This window comes from Lates calcarifer, linkage group LG5 (genome assembly GCF_001640805.2).
Source record: "Lates calcarifer isolate ASB-BC8 linkage group LG5, TLL_Latcal_v3, whole genome shotgun sequence".
Taxonomy (NCBI): domain Eukaryota; kingdom Metazoa; phylum Chordata; class Actinopteri; family Centropomidae; genus Lates; species Lates calcarifer.
Genome location: NC_066837.1, coordinates 28,705,152 through 28,727,358, shown reverse-complemented (window position 1 = coordinate 28,727,358; position 22,207 = coordinate 28,705,152). Strand labels below are relative to the sequence as shown.

The 22,207-nt window shown below is 38.7% G+C and overlaps 1 protein-coding gene across 2 annotated transcripts in view; it reads left to right on the top strand.

The window, feature by feature from the left end:
- glra3 (glycine receptor, alpha 3) overlaps nt 1-22,207 on the top strand; it is a 54,224-nt gene that overhangs the window by 27,261 nt on the left and 4,756 nt on the right. The window contains exons 4-9 of one of the 2 annotated variants that reach the window (XM_051070894.1): nt 7,353-7,576; nt 8,533-8,615; nt 11,650-11,787; nt 12,270-12,484; nt 16,851-17,000; nt 20,512-20,640. In XM_051070894.1, the coding sequence (XP_050926851.1) occupies nt 7,353-7,576; nt 8,533-8,615; nt 11,650-11,787; nt 12,270-12,484; nt 16,851-17,000; nt 20,512-20,640 (939 nt within the window). The remainder of the gene's footprint in view (nt 1-7,352; nt 7,577-8,532; nt 8,616-11,649; nt 11,788-12,269; nt 12,485-16,850; nt 17,001-20,511; nt 20,641-22,207) is intronic. The other variant, XM_018700962.2, reaches the window with a different exon arrangement.

The following is a 22,207-nucleotide window of genomic DNA, read 5'->3' as shown; positions in this document are numbered from 1 at the left end:
TCTTCTGCTGTTATAGCCCATCTACCTCAAAGTTGGATATGTTTTACATTCTGAGATGCCTTCCTGCTCAGCCCAGTTGTAAAGAGTGTTATCTGAGTTACTGTGGCGTTTCTGTCAGCTCCAACCAATCTCGCCAGTCTTCTGTGACCTCTCTCATTAACTACGCGTTGTTGTTCACAGAGCTGATGCTCAGTGTATGTTTTTGGCATTATTCTGTACTGTAGTGCCTGAAAATCCCAGGAGGTCTCAGAAATACTTAAACCATCCTGTTTGGCACTAACAGTCATGCCATGGTCAACGGGTTTGCGCATTGTACATTGTGAAAATGAATATTTTGCATCATTTTGAACTATTATCATTACAAGAATGACACAGGTTGTTGTTTTACACCTAGACATTAGCAGAAAGAAAAGCAAAACAAATATGATGAAGTGAGCACTATGTTTTAATGTAATCCTTCACATTTGTGTAAGTGATCACACTGTGTGCCAATTAACACTGGCATTCCCCTCTCATCTCAGTCCTCTCTCAAAACTGTTTTTTCTGACAGTCAACATTTTTCAGACTTCAGTCTTTTAGAGTTCATCAGCTGTGACAGGTGTAATTCTTGGCTGTTTCACAGATTTTCTCCCTGGTTTATTGCTGCAGTAAAGACATCAGGACTGCAGTTGAATAGTACTTTTTGCTTAGGAAGGTTCCTAAATTGTGTGTGAAATGACCCGGAAGTATCTCAGTGGCAGCCATGGTAAGAGTTGGTCGAATTCCCTCAGTGCTTCCTATCTTATCTCTTTTAGCACAGGATACACTGGACCTTTCCTTTACAAAAGGAAAGGAGAGAATGCCGCCCCACAATTCCTTGCAGCAGCAGTGTTTAAAACGACACACTGTTGTAGTTACACTGTGGCAGATCACATACATATAGATGCAACAGAGCTCTTGTTTTATGTTTGTGACACGATCCAAAACCTCTTGAAATCCCCCCCACCCCACCCCCCTTTAAAGATTTTATTAAAAAATTTTCTCTACAACAAACATAAAAAAAAGCACCCATAACAGTAAACTATATATAATTTACTCTGGACCCCTGCATAATTCCTTTTTTAAAATCCTTTTAATGGTTCAACTTTTTCAACTTGTATAGTCATCTCATTTTATATTATTATTAGTATTGGACAGGAAACCTGATTGAATTGTGGCCTACACCACTGAGTTTGTCACTGTGCATCTTTCATATGTAAGTGTAAGTGCAGTCGGATTCTCTAAATACAGCAGTTCTCTTTTCCAATTCCTTATTCAATTAAGTTTTATTTATATAGCCCCGAATACTCATTAGAGTTTGGCTTAGAGTACTCATTAATTTATTTCCTCCATGGCAGCAGAACATATTACATGAACGTTTAGAAACTCCCGCAAGTTAAACTGAACCAACAAAACATTTCAAGGCTGATTAAGTCTGTAAGACTCACTATAGACGGACTTGAAAACCACAGCATAGCAGCATAATAAGGTTACAAACAACCCATAATGCAACACTCTAGACCACAATTACACTGGTACTCACATTATTCAAAAAGAATATCTGTTGTAATGAATGAAAACATACAAACATAAATGTCTCATTCTGAAATATAAGACAACCCTCATTTTTTACATCTAAGTTTCAGAAGAAAATTGTCTGCTGATACAGTATCCTTTCTCTCCAGAGCATGTTTTTACTGTTCATTTAGTTCAGGCACTGCGTAAAAATGCTGAGTCTTAAAATGGTAAAAAAAAAAAAAAAAAAAAAAAAAAAAAAAACTGGATTAGTATTAGTAATGACCAATTAGCAGGGATTTCTTTATTTTGGATATGAACAAAGGCAATCATTAACACCTATCAGAGGGCCAAATTATTTAATTATTTGCAAAAGGAAGAAAGAAAAGCTTCAAATGATGACCAGACAGGAAGACACATTTACAAGCAGAGATAATGACAGAGGGAGGCAGACAGAGACAGAAATCAGAAGAGACAGACAAGCAGACAGGAATAGCAGATGTGCTGCAAAGACATTTAGTGACTCTGACAGCACACACTTTAAAGTGACATGAAGTCAGTCCAGGCTGCACACAGAATTATGCCCCCCCCCCACACACACATACACCAGGCTTAGAATGTTTATGGGTTTCATGGTATGTTCCACTGATATTTAAAAACTATCCAAGATTAAAAGAAAATTTGACTGCATTTGGGCCAAATGTTAAGCACAAGAGTACAAGCATTTTTATCAACTTCTGTGAAAATACAGAATGTATTTCAAAGATACTGTTAAATTAAAATAAGCTTTGATTCCATCCAGGATGTCATCCACTTAAAATTTATGCTTAATCACCAGTAAGGACAGAAGGCTACAACAGCAATGATCTTTGTTGTATATTTCATTTATGAACTGCATGAATGAATGAACACTACAGCCTTCATGGGCCACTAGCTGGTCTTAACAGATTTAGTCTCGTTGGTTCAAAGTAACAAGTAGTTATTACTAGCATCTTGGATCTAAAAAGTGTGAGTATTAGCCATCTTTGACCTAAGCTGATTGACATGATTGACTATTTGATTGAAGAACAATTTTTCAGATTGTAAGTTAGTAATGAACACATCTGTAATGTCTCACTGCACTACAACACCACACTTTCTGTCGCACTCTATCTCTTGCATAATTAGCAGAGCAGAACAGGTTATGATCAGTCGAGCCTTCTCTAAAGATGGATGGATAGACGAGAGGGTGGATGATTTAAGCGACAAGGTCTAAGTGCTTTCTGCACCACTGGGAGTTGTTCTGACGGATACACCATTTGTGTGTGTGTGTGTGTGTGTGTGTGTGTGTGTATGTATGTCTGCCAAGCAAGAAGTGTCATGAAAAATTTCAGAATGTTCAATATTGCTTTCATTTGACTTTTATTATTTACAAACCCACATTAATTTTTCATGATTGTGTGTGTGCATGCATGTGTATGCGCGTGTGTGTTTTTTATTTATTTATTTAATTTTTTTTCACAGCACTGAGCTGACTTTGTGAATGTGGCTATCCTTCCCTGTATGTATACAACTGTAGGGAATTTAAGTTTCAGTTTCAGTTTTATACAATTTCAAGATGCCTGAATCTGATGAAGATTCAGTTTTGGGTTTTAGTCCTTATGTTGAGGATGATTGTAGTTTTAAACATCTTTTGTGATCACAAGTACTATAAACAAGTCAAGATGTAACAGTCCAAACCAAACGGCAGTCTCACATGTCAAAGTCCAATGTCCAGTGTTCGATCCATCCATCCACCCTCTTGCCATAATTACTATGGCCACTAGTGGGCTTGAACATAAACATTTTGTTTGGGAGCACTGACTGACTGGTAGACTGACCGAAGACTGATACTGTTTCACACAACTGCTTGCACCAACAACCTATGGGAGTCATTTTATTACGTGAAGACAGTCTCAAAATAGAGGTTTAATAGTAAATGACAGTCCAATGTTAGTGGGTAATGAAAAAAAGTACTCTCAAGATTTAGCTTTTTGTGACTGAATATCAGTTGGTGGTAGTAAACTCTCTAGTGACAGGCTATTCTAGATGTGTGAACATGCAAACATTTCAAACTGCTTATGCCCAGTTCTTATTCCTGGCCAACAGAGAAGGATCCTATCCTACAAGCATGGGTCTGAATTCTTGGAGTGATTTAAAAACTGGGAGCAATATTTAAATCAGATCGCCAATGAGGGGTATACATAGTGAGTACAAAGACTATGCAGAGTGAGGGCCAGAGCAAATGCAGAGGTTGTGATACACAGTTTTCTACTAAGAGCTGTTGTGAGAGTGAAGAATGGAGAGATGTGTATATACAGGGGCCATATGTCACATAAGGATTAAAACCTTTCTCTCCTCACCATCTGTCTTTTCATCTACCCACTCATCTTTTCCTGTAACAAAGAGTCCAGTGACATAACCTCAACACATGAACGACACACTCAAATATGGCTTACTTCACAGGAAATATACATGTTACTGTATATAATGTCAGCTAACAAACACATTATTAACAACTACTTGATTTGTTGCTGTCAATATAGATATCACTATTACAACTATGGCAATTGCTAGTGATGGTCAGTTGGTGTCTATGATAAAGACTGCAATTTATTACCTGTTGCACCCCAGAGGGAAGACACTTGCCTCCTGGTGGGTGATACTTAGTTAACTTCTATTCCAGTACCTGGCACATAAAACTACAAAATGAAAGGTCTGGAAATCAAGCTAACCCTAGTCTGAGTCTTGAAAGCACCCACCACTCCCTCTGCCTGCACCTTTATGCTCCACTCAACCCTTCATCTACATCCTCATTGTATACACTTACTCAGCTAATGCAGGAATTGGGAAGCTTTGCTAGCATGTGAGGGTGGTCTACAACATTTGTTTGTTTTGGGTTTTTTTTCCAATAGTATCTTTTGTTGTTATTTCCCATGAGTAATTGATGGTTAAACTAAAAAAAACTTTGGTGAATTGTAGGCCTCCAATATTTAGTTTGTATTGTCCATGTGTTATAAATAAAGTTGGTTTTAAAAAAAAAAAAGAAGCCAAGTGGTTATCGAGGTCAAGGAAAAGTGGTTTGACTTTTCGACTGCAGTCCAGCGCGTGCACATACTGATTGACATGACTGATCTGCCATGAGATCCCTTCTCCTGACTGTTCAGTGACTCTAGGTCACAGACCCCTATGGCAGCACCTCTCCACATAAAAATATGTTCTAGAGAATATTTTGATTAAAGGATATTTGAAAAAACTAACAAATTGTAGTTTTAATATGGCTGTAATTGTATTTGTCTAATACACAGCCTTAGCTGGTTATGCAGCGAACATCCTGTAATATCCTTAAGAACTGCATGTTGCCCAAAAAGTACCTCTGCTGAATACAAAGATCCCACTTCTTATGAAAGTGCCCCTCCAAACACCGGATGAAACAGTGAATAAGAGAGATGATGGTTGGTTTATGATGGTTTGAAAATCTTTCTGTGAATAGATTTTGAGATGTGGAAATATGATTTATTTCTGTTTATTTACTTTTTGAACTTTGCTTAACCACCTATACATTTTCAGAGGGTAAATTTATGGGGCATGCTTTGTTGTGATCATGCATTAATAATGGTAAAATTTACAAGAAAATTGAAATGGTAATATAACCATTTATAATGCTTATTGTTTTGTAACACAGTTTATCCTGCTTTATTTAACCATTACATCACAGAAAGAGAGGGGAAAAACAGAAGAGGAGGGATTCAGAGTTAATTTCTGAATGGCCAGTGCCACACTTATAGTACACACACACACACACACACACACACACACAGGGCTTAGAGACAGGTTGGGTCACTCTGGTCTGTACACGCTATCTATGTTAAACAGATTTACTGCTGTTGGACTCTTTTTCCATTTGTTCATTCTGTCTCTCCATCCCTCCTAATCCATTCTCTATCTGTGTGCGAACAGTGTTCGTCAAGCATAGTAGTTTATCTGACTACACCGGGAAAAATGATAATGAAACAGGTTTATCCTCACAGAAACCATTTCAAGTTAAAACCTGTGCTGGAACAATTTCACTGTTCAGTGTTCTTATCAGTGAATCTGTATCCTTGTTGCTTATACTTGACATTCTAAATGTCTTGTTGATCAGATTGCTTGGTCAGAACTACTTGTTGTATAATATTGTTTAAATAATAACTCATCAAGAACGCGCCTCAGACTAGCAGCATTGTTCTCAGCAGTGTGTCCCATCTGTGCTGCGAGTCTACAGAAATGTTCCAGTCACCATTGATGTAAGTGCAGGTGACAGTGACAAAAAAAAAAATCCAACGTGAGAGCTGTCCATGCATCAGCTGTTTTTGCTACTTTCTTGGCTTCCAGATTATTTTTCAGAGCTGTAGCTGCATATCATCTGAAATCATTTAAGTTACCAAAGCTATTTGTTATTTTTTCCTGTCACATGAGCGTTTCGGTCCTATAAATCCACAGTCTTTTCTGTAAACGTCGGCTGTCGGCCGGATGGCTGGACATTGAAACATTTTCACCTGACTACTTTCTTAATGTTTCAAGGCACATCACTGTCACTTTATATGTTATGACTCTAATCTTAAACCAGATGAAGGATTTTTTTTTCATCAAACATCTGGATCTTCAGTAACCAGAGAAACAAGCTTAGCAGTCATTCTCAACATCCTCTGTTCACGTTGCAGTGAGACGTTTTTTTTGTTTGTTTGTTTGTTTTTTAAATATGAAACTGCTTTATCCAATGAGGCCTCAGTAGATAATTCAGCTCCCAGTAAAAACCCCCTGAACGATGAACACTGAAGGAATCCTAACCTAAAAACAAGCTGAGCATCTAGAAACAACATGAGCTAATGTTAGCAGCAGCTCGGTTAACAGCCTGCAGACCCTTAGTAAACTGATTTTGAGCATGAAACTACTAAAACAATGATTCCTGTGAAGACCATTCATTCTGGTTTGTGCATAATATTTATGTTGATGTTTTACTGTAGAAATTCTGAAACCTGTTTATTGAATGATGAAGCCATATGTCAAATTGCATAATCTTATCTAAATATACAGTACCTTATACCTGTAACCACACATTTGTAAATTTTGATTCTTAAATTGCTTCCCAGGGGTACACTTGTCACCTTAGTGCAGAGCACACACAGTTAATAAGATAACTGTTGTAGGCCAACAGTCCTAAATCCAACTAATCCTTGTTTAATTTCATTAGCCACATCAGTGTTCACTGTGTGATAACTCTGAAGTGTAGTGAAGTGGAAGAGTAGTGATGTCACTTCCAGTCAGTGAGCATAGTGAGCAGGGATGCTCACTGCCCTTTACAGTGCATTTTGAGACTTTTTAAAGGAGTTGAATTTGCAATACAATGGAGTGATATTGGCATCAGGACACTCAGTTCACCATCTAGGGACCAGTTTGAGGCACCTTGTGTCCTCCCCAGTTGCTTGTGCTGCTTTTGTTCTTAAGGATTGTGATATGTTGTATCTGATAAGAACAACAGTATACGGGGGGCGTGCCCCAGGCACGGTTCAACCTGTGTCATTGGAGCTTCCGTAGTTAGACACGCCAAAGTGATTTCCATAGTGAAACACCGAACAACATTAGAAAAAGAACTATTCTATATATTATCAGAAAATCTTTCATCACACTTGGAATGAACCAAATTTGGCTGACCATAAAAGTTTGATATGATGAATCGGCCAGTTTTTCAAGTTTTAAAAATGTGTTCCTATCTATCTCTCTGTGTCTGATGTATTCATGTTCATTCTCTTTGTCTATAGGACTACCGTGTGAATATCTTCCTTCGTCAGCAGTGGAATGATCCCAGGCTTGCCTATGCTGAATACCCAGATGACTCTCTGGACTTGGACCCCTCTATGTTAGACTCCATTTGGAAACCAGATCTGTTTTTTGCCAATGAGAAGGGAGCCCACTTTCACGAAGTCACTACTGACAACAAACTTCTCAGGATATTTAAGAATGGAAATGTTTTGTACTCCATAAGGTAAGTGCCCGTGGTGAGCATCACAATTCAAGCTGTCTAAGAACATCCCTTATTGACACAAAACATATATAACCCTAACCCTAACCCTAAGAATTAAATTATTTCAAATATCTGGTGATATGTGGAGTGAAAATTCAGACGTATTTATGCTGTAGAGGAACAGAATTTTCTTCAAAATACAAAAGCTAAAAGCCAGAGCCCTGACATTTTTATGAAAATCCCCAAGATTGTGTTTATTTGTTGACTTTTCCTATTTAATGTTAATACTCTCAACTCTTTAACTTTCAACATGAAATGCTTATTGTACTTCTGTAGTGCTTTATGCAAGTTTGTCGTTGATGTATATGCCAAATGCTTTTACCATGCATATGATTCTAAAATAAAAGAAGGGCTAACCTTCTAGTTATACACACTACAGTTTGTGATGGGCAGCAAGAGTAAAAATGGAAACTGTTACTGTTATATCTTGCAGAGAAGCTGAGTTTCCGTTTTGGAACACAGATACAGCAGTGGTATTTTGATACTGCACATGTGAACAACATTTATGGATGATTGTGAACCATGTCACTTTAGTCCCTTTTACACAGCATTTTCAAGGCGGGAATTGTCCACCTTGCTCTCCTGTAAAAAACAAAAAAAGGAGGGGGTGGAATGGGGGGTTGGTATCACTCTACCTTTAAACCGGTGCAGGAGGTAGCCACAGAGGCAAATTGACATCTGTATAAAAGGGGGAACCGGAATGGCACAGATGCAGACTGACACTGAGGTCACTGTGTTACATGTCACTCCTCTGATTCCATAATACCGGCATGCTGTGTAAAAAAATGCACCATGTGGTTCTGGGTAAACAACCAAAGGTGACCTACTTGAGGGAATTCTTAAAGCCAACATTGTGCGATCTCTGTGAAAAAGGGGCTTTTGATTTCTCATTTGTTCTCTCCTCTCTTCACTTTCAGATTAACATTAACTTTGTCATGTCCCATGGATCTAAAAAACTTCCCTATGGATGTACAGACCTGTATAATGCAGCTGGAGAGCTGTAAGTGAAGTCTAAACACACAGAAGCACAGACACACACACACTCATATGTATATATAATATATATATATAATATGCAATATATATATTTGCAAATTGCATTATACACACTCATGCACTTCTGTACTTCTGAGGACCCTCGTTGACACAATGCATTCCCTATCCCTCACTATAGCCTTAACAACTAAATAATAACCCCAACCATTACCTTAACTGAACGGTCGGTTCGCCCTCATTCAGAAGTGACAGCAGATTCTCGGTGAATTCCCATTGTCTCCAATGAAAGTATGTAAAACTAACTGGAGTGATTCATTAATCATTATCATTAATCCACCCTGATGCCTAGAGGAACTTGCAGGTTAATTTTTTTTTTTAAGATTTATACTTAACATTGTCTGAAAATGACCACTTGAAAAGTTAATTTAAGAGTGTGTGTGTTTTACAGGACATAAAAGCTAAAATTCAGAGGAAATGTGTCTGTTTTTCAACCAAACTGCTAAAAAAGGAGAGTCAGTGTTGTTTACTCCGACTCTACACAATGTGTAGTAGTAGGTGATAGTGAGTTTGAGCAGTCGTTTTACAGTGTAATATCCATGTCTGATCATGCCAAATTATTGTGTGTGATACAGGCTGTACAAAGTCCAGCCTGTTGAGTCCACTATTTGTAAAGAAACTGTGCTACCTTTCGTGCTTGAGTGCGTTTTGTGCAGGTGTGGAGACTTCACTGCTACATCTGTGACTGAAAACACAGTTGTTTCAGACAGGAAGACTATGTTTCCGGCAATGTGATAAAGATGGAATGTAGAGCCCAGTCCTCTACTTGTTCTCCTCACACCACAGCTCAGTCTCTCTCCTGTGCCTGTTATTTTTCCTAACTCTGGTCTGTTCCTGGTCTCTTGGACACTGAACAGGCTCATAATTATACAGCTGTGGTGCGTCGTATGCATACAAATATACATTTTCAACCGCTTCAGTTTAACATTTGGATCAATATTAAACTTGCTCTAACTTGGCCGGACTCCCCTATGTTATGTCACTTTCGGTTTGTCGTTTTTAGATGCGGAAGGAAAATTCTCTCACAAAAACAGCTCCAGAAGCCATTGTAGTGGATAAGTATATTTTTTTGAAAATCTAGTTGCTACATCATTTCCCTACACATTGATTCATTGTGGTTTCTAACCTGCAAGTTGCTCTTTAAATAAGGCGACGACTGAGCTGTTCTGCAAACTCTGGCATCCAGGGAGGATGCATTTGCGGGACGACGGCATAGCTAGCTACCAAAACCTACAATGGCTTGCAGTCGATTGGGAGAAGCACTTATGCAGCACTGCTATTTCTAACAGTCTTAGGGGCGTCATCAAGCCCCCATTTCAGACCCACCCATAAAATCCTGAGAATGAAACTGATGGAAAACTGTGAAACGGTTTACAATGCAGTAATAGTTTACAGACTTTACACATGTTTTCAAGACAAAAATAATGTGTTTAGAGACAAATCTCTGAATTTGCTTTACACAGACTTTAACCTTTAAGTGAAAGTTACAAAGATAACTACTCTGAATCCTGGATGACCGCCAGAGGCAGTGCTTTAAGCATTGGCTTTTCCGTCTCATGTATGTGCACTAGAGTATTTCATGTCACTTATGACCCTGGATGACCTCTTGAGAAGTTATATCTCCCGGTGTCATTGGAGAATTTGTCCCTGGAAAATTCTCACAAGCTCAGCCAGGATTCATAGAACCATAGTTATAACTTTGATTCTATTTCATGCCTCCTCACTGGCAGAGGTAGGTGCTTTAAGCACTGGATGACTTATACCAATGGTGTCACAAGGAATTTCATTTCATTCTGTTGTTGTTTGCAAATTGCATTATTCCAAATCTGGATTTTGGTTAAAATTTGATAAAATGTTCAGCCCTAACCTGGAGGTGTGTTTGCAGTTATTGTCCTGTTGAAAAGCAAACGATGGTCCCACAAAGCACAAACCAAATGGGATGTCGTGTTGCTGCAGAATGCTGTAGTAGCCATGCTGGTTAAGTGTGCCTTGAATTTTGAATAAATCACCAACAGTGTCACCAGCATAGCACCCCCACACCATTACACCTCCTCCATGCTTCACAGTGGGAACCACACATGTAGAAACCAATTGCTCTCCTTTTCTGCATCTCAAAAGGAAAAATTTCAAATTTGGATTCATCAGACTGAAGTACAGATTTCCACAGATCTAATGTCCATTTCTTGTGTTTCTTGGCCCAAGAAATTCAATTCTTCTTGTTCTTCCTCAGTAGTGGCTTCTTTGCAGCAATTGACTATGAAGGCCTGATTCACGCAGTCTCCTCTGAACAGTTGATGTTGAGATGTGTCTGCTACTTGAACCCTCTGAAGCATGTATGTGGGCTTATAATTTGAGGTGCTGTTCATTTGCAGCTGAACTTTAATGAACTTGTCCTCTGCAGCAGAGGTAACTCTTGGTCTTCCTTTCTTGGGGTGGTCCTCATGAGAGCCAGTTTCATCATAGCATTTGATGGTTTTCACAAATGCACTTGAGGATACATTCAAAGTACTCAAAATTTTCCAGATTGACTGACTCTCATGTCTGTTGATCTTTACTGTATTAAGTGGCTCTTGCCGTAATATGGATTAGAACAGCAGTGAAATAGGGCTGTTCACTGTATCGAACTGGCTAACAACCCTACCTGTCCTCAGTATTAATCAACAATGTAGACATTAACAAAAATAAAGAAAAACCATTGTATAAGAAGGTGTGTCCAAATTTTTGACTGGTACTGTATATGCTTATGATTACTTATATTTAATTAGGTCCTTATACACAACTACTGCAAGACAAAACCAATGATGCTAAACTCTAAATGTCACTTTGTGAGAAGAAGTAAAATTACTGAAAAATTTCACAATGTCAAAGAATCATGAAGGAACTGTCTATCACTTCAATAATTTGTACTCCATGACCTTTGTTTCACTTAATATTTTATTATCCAGTGATTATTAAATTGTCATGTTGTTTGCTTGTTTCAGTTGGTTACACCATGAACGACCTAATCTTTGAGTGGCAGGAGAATGGACCAGTTCAAGTGGCCGAAGGCCTCACGCTTCCACAGTTCATTCTCAAAGATGAATCAGACCTCAGATACTGCACCAAGCATTACAACACTGGTAATACACATACACACACACACACACACACACACACACACACACTGCCATAAATATCACAACACAGGTAACATGCACACAAGTTGAAACTGTTGCCCTGTTTCATCAATTATGTAATGTTCATAATGCTGGGTACAAAAAAAATCATCATCATGAGGGAGACAAAAACACACTGACATCCAGACTGTCCAGTCAGTTTATTATGCAACCATCCAGTGTAGCCATGCCCCTTTATGTGACATCAGAAAGGCTGTGGTATGTATTTTGAAGAAACGCACAGTGAATTCCTGCCTCCATCTTGTATGTAAATAAAGAAAATCTAAATTTAGACAGGTGGGGTGAAGCCTGGGCAGAGCACAGTTACAGCACGGGTTAATACAGCAATCAACAGCATCTTTGTGTCTGATTATTGTTCTTAGGAAATAAGCCATACAATTATAAATAAGTGAATATTATTTTACGGTGTCTCTGCTTCATTGCAGGCAAATTTACTTGTATTGAGGTACGATTCCACCTGGAGCGTCAGATGGGATACTACCTGATCCAGATGTACATCCCCTCTTTGCTCATTGTCATTCTGTCTTGGGTCTCCTTCTGGATCAACATGGACGCTGCCCCAGCCAGAGTGGCACTGGGCATCACCACTGTCCTCACAATGACAACACAGAGCTCAGGTTCCAGGACTTCACTGCCTAAGGTCTGTGTTTGTGCATATTACCTTCAATTAGCAATTAACAATTATCTATTTATAACTAGCATTTCATGTGTTAGCTAGGCATATTATTTTCACATAGACAAGTTAGGACACTCAGAAATGCCATTGTTTGACATCAGTGGTACTGTACATGTTTAAGGGACAATCTAAAAGAGAGTGTCATTGTTTCAGGGTTACAAGAACCATGTTGGTGAGACATTCTGAGCCTTAGGAATGTCAAAGATAGAGTAAAAACAAAGCTCACGTCTATGGATTATGTTTCTAGCTTGTGTGTGTGTGTGTGTGTGTGTATGTATATGTATATATATGTATGCATTCATTATGTAATTTAGCAGTAGGCTATTGATCTGGAGGTTGGGCTGACTGCCATCATTTATGTCAGTTTTGTGGGCATGACCGTGACAAAGGCTGGGGAGTCAAGCAGCGGGGGTCAGCATAAGTTGGCATTTTAGCACTTCTACTTCCCTTGTCCCAAAGTCAATACATTTTTCCCTGCACCACTCTATAGGCACAAGTATGCTTGTCAAGCTGTCCTTGACTCAGCTTCCATTATTCTGAGATGAGTTATGATATGTATATTATATGTACTGTATGTATGGTGCCAGTCCCACCTGATATTGGGTGAGAGGCAGGATACACCCTGGACATATGGCCAGTCTAGCACACGGCTGACATATAGAGAAAAATAACCATTAATTCATATAACCATTCATATTCAATTCAATTCTATTTGATTTATATAGCACCGAATAACAACAGAAGTCATCTCAAGGCACTTTTCATGTAGAACAGGTCTAGACCGTACTCTTCAGATTATTATAATTATAGAGAGAGACCATCAGTTCCCACCATGAGCAAGCACTAGGTGATAGTGGCAAGGAAAAACTTCCTTTTAAGAGGCAGAAACCCTTGAGCAGAACCGGACTCAGGGTGGGCGGCCATCTGCCTCGACTGGTTGGGTTGAGAAAGAGAGGGAGAGAGGGGAAGGAGGAGAGTGGGGGGTAGAAAATAGCGACAGGAGAACAAAGCATAATCCAGATTCCATATCAAAATGTAAAGTATCATCAATAATGCAAAAGAGGTAACAATAGTAATAACAATTAGTAAAAACGTTGTAAATGTAATAGTAGCAGTAATATTAGAAGCAGTACTAATAATTTCTAAATATAACAGCAGCTACTGGGGGGAGGCTAGCTACGCTAGGCTGGGCCCATGGATGTATTATTTGAGCTGGATAGCGGATCAAAAATGGCACCCATTCAGTTCTATCAGAGTTGCTCGGCTGGTGCATATGCTGAAAAAGTTTCTGGCTTCCGGGTTTACTTCCGCGTTATGGGGCCCACTGAATATAGGCATTAGGGCTACTCCCATCATGCCTGTGGGCTATGTGGACGACCAAGTCGTGTTCTGGATCTGGCACGATCAGGTGCGGCTCGTTCATGGGTGCTATGCTAGCAGACTTCATGGATGTATAATAAGACTTAAACAGCAATAGCCTGGCTTCAAACCATGGATGTATTTATGCATATGGCAACAGCAACGAACAGTGAAGATAATCTTTCAAAAAGTAAGACAGTATTTAACGCTGAAATCATTAATATTGTGGTTAATTCGTGTTGAGCATTAATTCAAGTTGTGAAGTTATGTGGAAAACAAGTCACCATTGCAGTTGTAAGATTAATTATGGACTAAAATCAGTGGAGTTTAAACTGTGTTTTGGGCATTTTTTCAAATGAGAGAGTGATAGGCAGGCAGGTAAAGTTATTACTAAGACTTTACAAATAATTTAAACTTTGTTCCATTGAAAAGCATATTCATATGGCATCTTCATATGTGCAGCGCTAGTTAATTTTCCGTGTTATTACTTACACTAGCAGCAAGCTAGCAAGGATCCTCGTTCCAGAGACACAACATGACATAGGCATAGAGTGCCTGCACACAGCTGTGACGTCACTCAAAGAGACATGACTTTTCTGGGCTTTTGAAAAGTTTTTCATAGATTAAAACTCTGTGGCTTAAAAATATAGAATGGAAAGAGTCATAATTGACTATGTTTATATCTGGAGGTGTCCTGTCAACAATACAGGTGTCTCTTTTACAATGGTGGCCTATGGAGAAAATGCTTTTTGGGCCTCAGGGAGATTTTTCATTGCAGTGGCGAGTGGCCACTGAAAAAACGGGCTGCAAGGCTGAACAGCAGCACCATACCCAGCTCGCATGATACATCCATGGCTGGTCCGCACCGACTATGGGGGGTTGGCTAGCATTAGCTGCTGAATTTGCTTCCATGGTGCGGAGCCAGGTCTCTAATTCACTAAACCTCGCCCAGCAAACAAACTACATTTATTACATATACCATTATCACTAAACAAGGCAGAGGAGTAACTAAACATCTGACATGCAGAGCAGGAGAGAGCAGGAGAGGGAGAAGGAGAATGAGAAGTTGCTAGTATAGGATAGCGTGAAATGGTGTGGTAGTGGCAAAAAAGTCACAACAAAAGAAAAGGGCTATGGGTGATTTAACAACTTTTGATAACTTTAAATGTGTAGATTAAGTTGATGATTTAGACACGGATGTAGTGTCGGTAAAGGAAATTTGTCTAAGCTGAGACAGACAGCAAGAGATGCTACTCTGAAACACTGGCAACCGGAAATGGCATAATACGCTTACCACAGCACATCAGCACCTCAGGCAATTTAGAGTCACCAGTTAATCTAATCTGCATGTCCTTTAATGTGGGAGGAAGCTGGAGTATCTGGAAAAAATGGGAAGACAGGGAGAACATACAAACTTTGTACAGAAAAGCCCCAGGTGAACCAGGAACCTTCTCCCTGTGAGACGACAGTGGTAACCACTGCCCCAACATGACATAATATCACATTATGATTATGAAATCCTACAAATTACTTTATATTTCTTTTCTGTTTATCATTTATGACTTTGTTGGTGTTTTTATTTAGTGGAATTTTTATTCCTGTGTGTGTCTGTGTGTGTGTGTGTGTTTGTGTGACCTGAAATGCCTCTGTTTTTCTCCAGTTTTATTATTGGGTGTTTTGCATGGGCATCATGCATCTGCTAGAGCATGTGTGAGAAAAAGCCTCTTAGTCTTGTTCTGGTATCTTGTATGCATGAGAAAAAAAATCAGACATGAAGCATTTTGTTACATAACCCTTATTAGCAAACCCATCTCTCTCACACATACTCTACACATACACCTCAACAACACAACCAAAGCTGTGTGTGTGTGTGTGTGTGTGTGTGTGTGTGTGTGTGTGTGTGTGTGTGTGTGTGTGTGTGTGTGCGCGCGTGTGTGTGTGTGTGTGTAAATGTGAGTGTGTGTTTAGAGGTTAGGAGGTTTCTCATGTTTCTAGTGCTTAACAGAGCTTTGCACTCCAGTATGTTATACATGTCTGAATAAGTCATTATTTCATAAAGGAATGAGAGTACATCATTTTGACACCACCACCACACACTTCAGTGGCACAGCTACATGTGTGTGTGCTGGGGGTGTGGGGGGTGGGGTGTGTGTGTGTGTTTGCAACTTTACAATAATCTCTGTAATTCCAAAAGCTTTCAGCTTTCTGAATGGACAACCTGAATTGTTTACTGCTCAGTGCTAACTCTGTGAGTGACTGAGGTCACTGTAAGCCTTGATGGAATGACTGAAAATTGTAGTTAGGAAGTGAAATTTACTTTCTGTGTAAGGATTTTAAAGACTTAGTATTGTGAGTGAGACATTGGACCAGTGTTGGGAATGTTGGATTTTCAGTTCAGTTGTAAAAAAATTCTGTTGGGTGGTATGTCAGATTTTTTTGTTGTGAATGTTTGGATCTCAAACCTAAGGCCTGAAGATAATTTGGTTTAGTTCTGATGTTTTAATATCTTTTTGGCCAATGGTAGTTTTTTAATTAATTAATTTTTACACTGTCTGGGAAGCCATGTTTGGGAATAATATCTTGAAAAGTAATATTTCTAGCCTCACCAAATTTTGTTCATTCATTCACCACAAATGGACATGAAGATATTGACTATCTCATGAATCTGATTGAGAGAATGCCAGAGGTGTGCAGAGCTTTCATCATCAAAGATGGTTATTTTGAAGAATCTAAAACATAAAACACATCCTGGCTTGTTTAACACCTTTTTATTTACTACATAATTCCACATATGTTCCTCCATAGTTTTGATGTCTTCAGTATTAATCTACATTGTAGAAAGTAAAAAAAAAGAAAAGAAAGAAAAACCACTGAATGAGAAGGTGTGTCCAAATTTTTGACTGGTATTGTATATAATACTCTAAGTTTATAAAAGGCCTCTAATTAATGAAGTGTCTCTGTGTCTTTACAGGTCTCTTATGTCAAGGCCATAGATATCTGGATGGCGGTGTGTCTGCTCTTTGTCTTCTCAGCACTGCTGGAGTATGCTGCTGTTAACTTTGTGTCAAGGCAACATAAAGAGTTGCTGCGGTTTAGACGGCATCACAAAAACAAGAGCAAGGTACAACATACAACTGCATATCTACATACCATCTATGCACACAGATATGCACATACAGACTGCTGAACTTCCTTTGTGACAAGTGTATTGTGGGTCTCCCAACTCTGGTTTGAGACTGCCTCCTTGTGGTGACATGTTGCTATTGCCGCATGTTTCTCAGAGGAATAATATTAGATAAGAAAGAAGAAGGGGGTGTAGAAAATCATGTTGTTAGCCACAGTTAACTTTGAAAACAACACCATACCTAGTGTGTGACAATAGATATACAGTGTCAGTGTATCTGACTGTGCATGTTTGAGTTTCCTGAAATGCCACATTTCACTTTATTAGTGCATGATACAGCTGTGACTGCATCTATGTGGTTTTATGAAGGCCATCCAAACAGAGGATGAGTCTGTTGTAAGTGCATGATTAGGATCTCTGTGGAATGGGAAAGGATCAACTCAGCATTCAGTCAACTCACATACACAAACAGCGTTCATTTATTTGAAGAAGGATACAAATAAAAAAATTCAGTTTTTCAGTCTGTCTCATAGAGGCAACTCAGCAAAAAAAGTAGAGTCAGATTTTCTTTCAGTATACAGTATTATTTTCAAGCCAAACACTGTATCTCCTCAATTAAAATGGTAATGAAACAAATGACAGGATACATACCTACTTAAACAGTGTTCTTCCAGCTGGACAAAGCTTGCTATGGTCATAATGTAAGACCTCTACTGATAATATACAGACAGGTGACAAATAAAATAAAATCTGAATAAATAAGTGGAGAAACATGCAGATGCTTCTCCACAGGTGCACTGCATGGTACACGCAGTTAACATTCAGTCATGTTCTGTGGCATGTTTAAAAATGCTGAGCAGGTCTAGTTGATTCTGCTTTTGTATCAAGATGGCAAGAGGAAAACATCCAAGGGACTTTGACAGAGGGTTCATTGTTGGGGCACAGATGGCAGGGGCTTCAGTCACTGGTCAACTGACTAACTGTGACTTAAGTGATATCTGCATTTAGATTTTTTGGAAACACATCAGTAAATAGGGTCGGATATTGTGGTCGTCAGGGCACGTTTGATTGTGATGAATGTGATGCTTGTGCATTATTGCAATATGTAAGGAAAAACAGAAAAGTAACTCTTCCTGGGGTCAGTGAGAATGTCAATGTAGAATGTGTCAGGAAGAAGAATCTGTTTACCGTTACATCGAGAGGAATATTATAGTAGGGTTGCAGTGCATAAACCCCTCATTACAAATAGGAATGCACTTTTGAGAGTTCAGTGGTGTAAAAACTAGGGATGGCCATTTTGATTACTTTTTGAAGTCGATTAACCAGCCAATTTAAGTCCATTAGTTGTGATGTCATTGTTAACACGTGCCCTCCACCCAAACCAAAATAATAATGTATTGTCATGTTGAGCCATGTTTTTTGCAGTGCAGTGTACAGCTGCACTAACAACACACCTTAAACTAGCGGCAGTGTTCTCTCAGTGACATAAAACTCTGATGTGAGAGCTGTCCATGCAGCGGTTGTTATTGCTACTTTGTTGGCTTCCATCAAATTCTTTTTTAAAGCTGTAGCTGCCTCATTGTACTTTTTCTCAATCTGGCCAGTAATGGTCTTCTGTGAAAGCACGGTGTATTCAGGTTCCATGAGCCTTTGACGGCTCCACTCCTCTGACAATGCTAAGAGGAAATATATCGTCTGACATCATTTAAGTCACCAAAGCAGTTATTTGTTCCTGTCGTTTGCTGTCACATGAGTATTTAGGTACAACAAATCCACAGTGTTTTCTGCTAGCATTGGCTGTTGGCCGAATGGCTGGACATTAAAACATTTTCAGCAGACTACTTTTTGAGTGTTTCAAGTCATGTTACCATCACTTACTAACTCTAATCTTAAACCAGATGAAGCGTTTTTGTCATCAGACGTCTGGATCTTAAGTAAACAAGCTGAGCAAACAGCCCCTCTCAACATGATTTTTTTTAATATGAAACTGCTTTATTCAGTGTTTCTACTAATTTTAATTACTTGGTCCGTTTGTTTGAGATCTCTGAGACCTCTGTAGATGATTTGGCTCCCAGTAAAACCCTCCTGAACAATGAATGCTGAAACACTACTGCTGCTACTAAAAACAAGCTAAGCATCTAGCAACAACCAGAGCAGAGAACCAACAGCCCGCTTCACTTCTTCACTTCTTCTTCCAACATCTGTTTCAGTGTTGTGCTTGCATCACACAGAGAGAAGATGTGCTCTCGGGCAGAAACAGAACTATAAATATTAGTTCCACGTCTCTATGAAGCAAAACATAAATCTCCTCCAACTCCCAACCAAATAAAAGTTAGTCAAATAAAAATTTGTCAATTCTTAAAAAAAAGTTGTCTAATCGATTATCCGTGCACATCCCTAGTAAAAACCATAGGCACTGGTCACACAAATGTGTTTGTTTATCATATGATGAAACATTTCTATCCTGATGGGAGCAGTCTCTTCCAGGATGTAAGACAGCACTCTCCACCACCATCATCAAAACACCAAATGAGGGAATATCTTCTGGATGATATTGTGCTCTATCCCTCCAGTAGAGTTCCAGAGACCAAGGCACACTAAAGCTGTTCTGGCAGTATGTGGTGGCCCAAATACCTTAAGACATTTTATGTTGGTTTTTCTCTTAATTTGTCACCTGTCTGCATTATTGACTTTATGTAGTGGATTGAAACAACTACACAATATGGTATCAGATCTTGACCCCATGTAACAATTGTTGTATCTGCTCACAAATCAGGTTCTGTGGGATACAGGTGTAAGCCCTGTGTTTGGTACTGTTTGTGAATACATCTGTATATTTTTGGCAGTAGGGACAACTGCTGATGTTGCTGCAAACTGGTCAAAAGTAGAAAGTACTGGAAAGTAGAGCTGCAGTTTTATTGGACTGGGGGAGTTGACTGGATTATCCCAGACATCTACTGATCAGATTTTACTGATGGAAGATATGTAGATGTGCACAGGATACATTACAAAAACACAATATGCCTCAGAAAAAATATTTTGATGGGAAAGAAACACAAAAAGGTATGTTGTGGCCTACATTAATAAACTGTAAATTGTAAACTTCCCCATTGTGGGACTAATAAAGGATTATCTTATCTTATTTTATCTTAAATAGTAGAATACAGTGAAACATATGGGTCTGCAACATAGCAACATATTAGGGGCCATTAAAACAAACATCTTTATCTGATAAATGTTTAACTTTGTAAAATGTATTAATACATTTTGAAATATATATTTTCAGCATGCGTTAGTTTATATAATTTGTCAGATATTGTAGAAAGACCACTGAATTGTTTAGAATTTAGACCCGCCTAAATAAAATGTAATTGACAGCATTTTCTTTTTAAAACATTTACCACATACGTTGACTGAATCAGTGGACGTCCCAACCCTGTTTTTGGATGCGATTTGTTTTGTTTTTTCCTTTTGACTTCTGTCTGGTGTGCATGCTGTTGACTGGTAGAACAGTGGAGTTGCAGTTGATCCAGGGGAGCTAGCTGATTCCCTTCATCGTATTAACATTGACAACGGCCTCAAACCATCAGACCCTCTGTATGGATCTATGACCAACATCTACACCAGCAACCACAGGGTAATTACACAGTACATTATGTGTGTGTGTGTGTATGTGTGAGTGTGTGCGTGCACATGCATGTTTGCATGTTTTATTTCACTGTCACTTGCATGAACCAACCAGTCGTAAGTCCTTCTCTATCAGATTGGCACTTAAAAGACTACTTTAGCAAAGAGGTGGATAAGCACACTGGGTAGGTCAGAACAATTTTAACTATAACAGCAAATATATATATATATATATATATATATATATATATATATATATATAAAAGATCATCATAATAGAAAAATGGAATAAACAGAAAAAATGCTCTGCTGCACTTGTTTCTAAATCCTGATAGAGCTCTTTTGCAATGGAAACATTTGGGCAAAAGTTCATCTGGGACAAACACTCAGAATAAACCAGTATGCCTGATGGTCAGTGCATCACTGGGGTTAGGGGAGAGAAAAAATCATGGAATGCATCAAAAAAATCCACAGTGTTTGGAGCTCATTGGACAACGCTGGCTGTTAAGACAAAACAAAACCCTTATCACAACCAAATAATTATTTATTAACATTCAGTAATCAAGGCATTCACAATAATCACTCAAAATCAGTAGGAGGAGGCCAGTAGAAACATCTCTCTCTCTCTCTCTCTCTCTATCTCTCTCTCTCTCTCTCTCTCTCTCTCTCCCCCCCCCCCGACTGTCACTTCACTTTCCTGTCATTTCTCCTCTGTCTGTGGATTACTACAATGGGGAGACGATGGAATTAAAAAGTTATGTTTACAACCACGAAAAACAAGCAGGCTAAGAAATTGAACTACATGATGTGCTCAGTCCACTGATCTCTTCTGGTCTTTCCAGTACTATCACAGTGCAGCACCTACACACAGGAAAAAGCAGTGTTCTGGGAACCACAGATCTTGGCCAAAAATATTGTGTTGATTTTTTTTTTTTTTTTTTTTTTTTTTTTTTTTTTTTGTTTATGAATACATAAAGCTTATGCAAAGGGTGCCAAATCCAGTCAAATAGATGCTGGTCCCAATCTGAGAGGTTCTGGATCCTGTTAAAAAACTTAACTTGCACAAAATACAGTGTGCAAATTAAAATATACAGTGTTTTCTGAAAGTTTTCAGACCCCTTCACTTTTTGCCCACCTTGTGTTGTACATTTCATTTTAGCAGATTCACAAACTGGGTATTTATCAAATGATTTCATGGCAATCATCAAATAGGTAGAAAAGAAGAAATTTGTGTTAAATGTAAACAAAACCAAATGCATGACAATATATACAACAGCAAGGTGGAAATAATTGAAACCAGCATATTTAACATGTAAAAACGTAAAAGTTTAAGAGATAACATAAGCCATAATGCTAAGAATCAAAATCCAAAATAACCCTAGCCTGGACAGTCCACATTGCTGATATTACTGACAGTTCATATTTTGGAATTTTATTTGCATTCATTTAGCACTTGGCTACATTGCAATTTCAATGTTTCAATTAATTGTTATGCCCTACTGGCTAGTATCTTTATGCTTTTACAATGAACCTAATTGGAGTCCACCTGTGACAAAGTGGACTACTGTAAGTACACA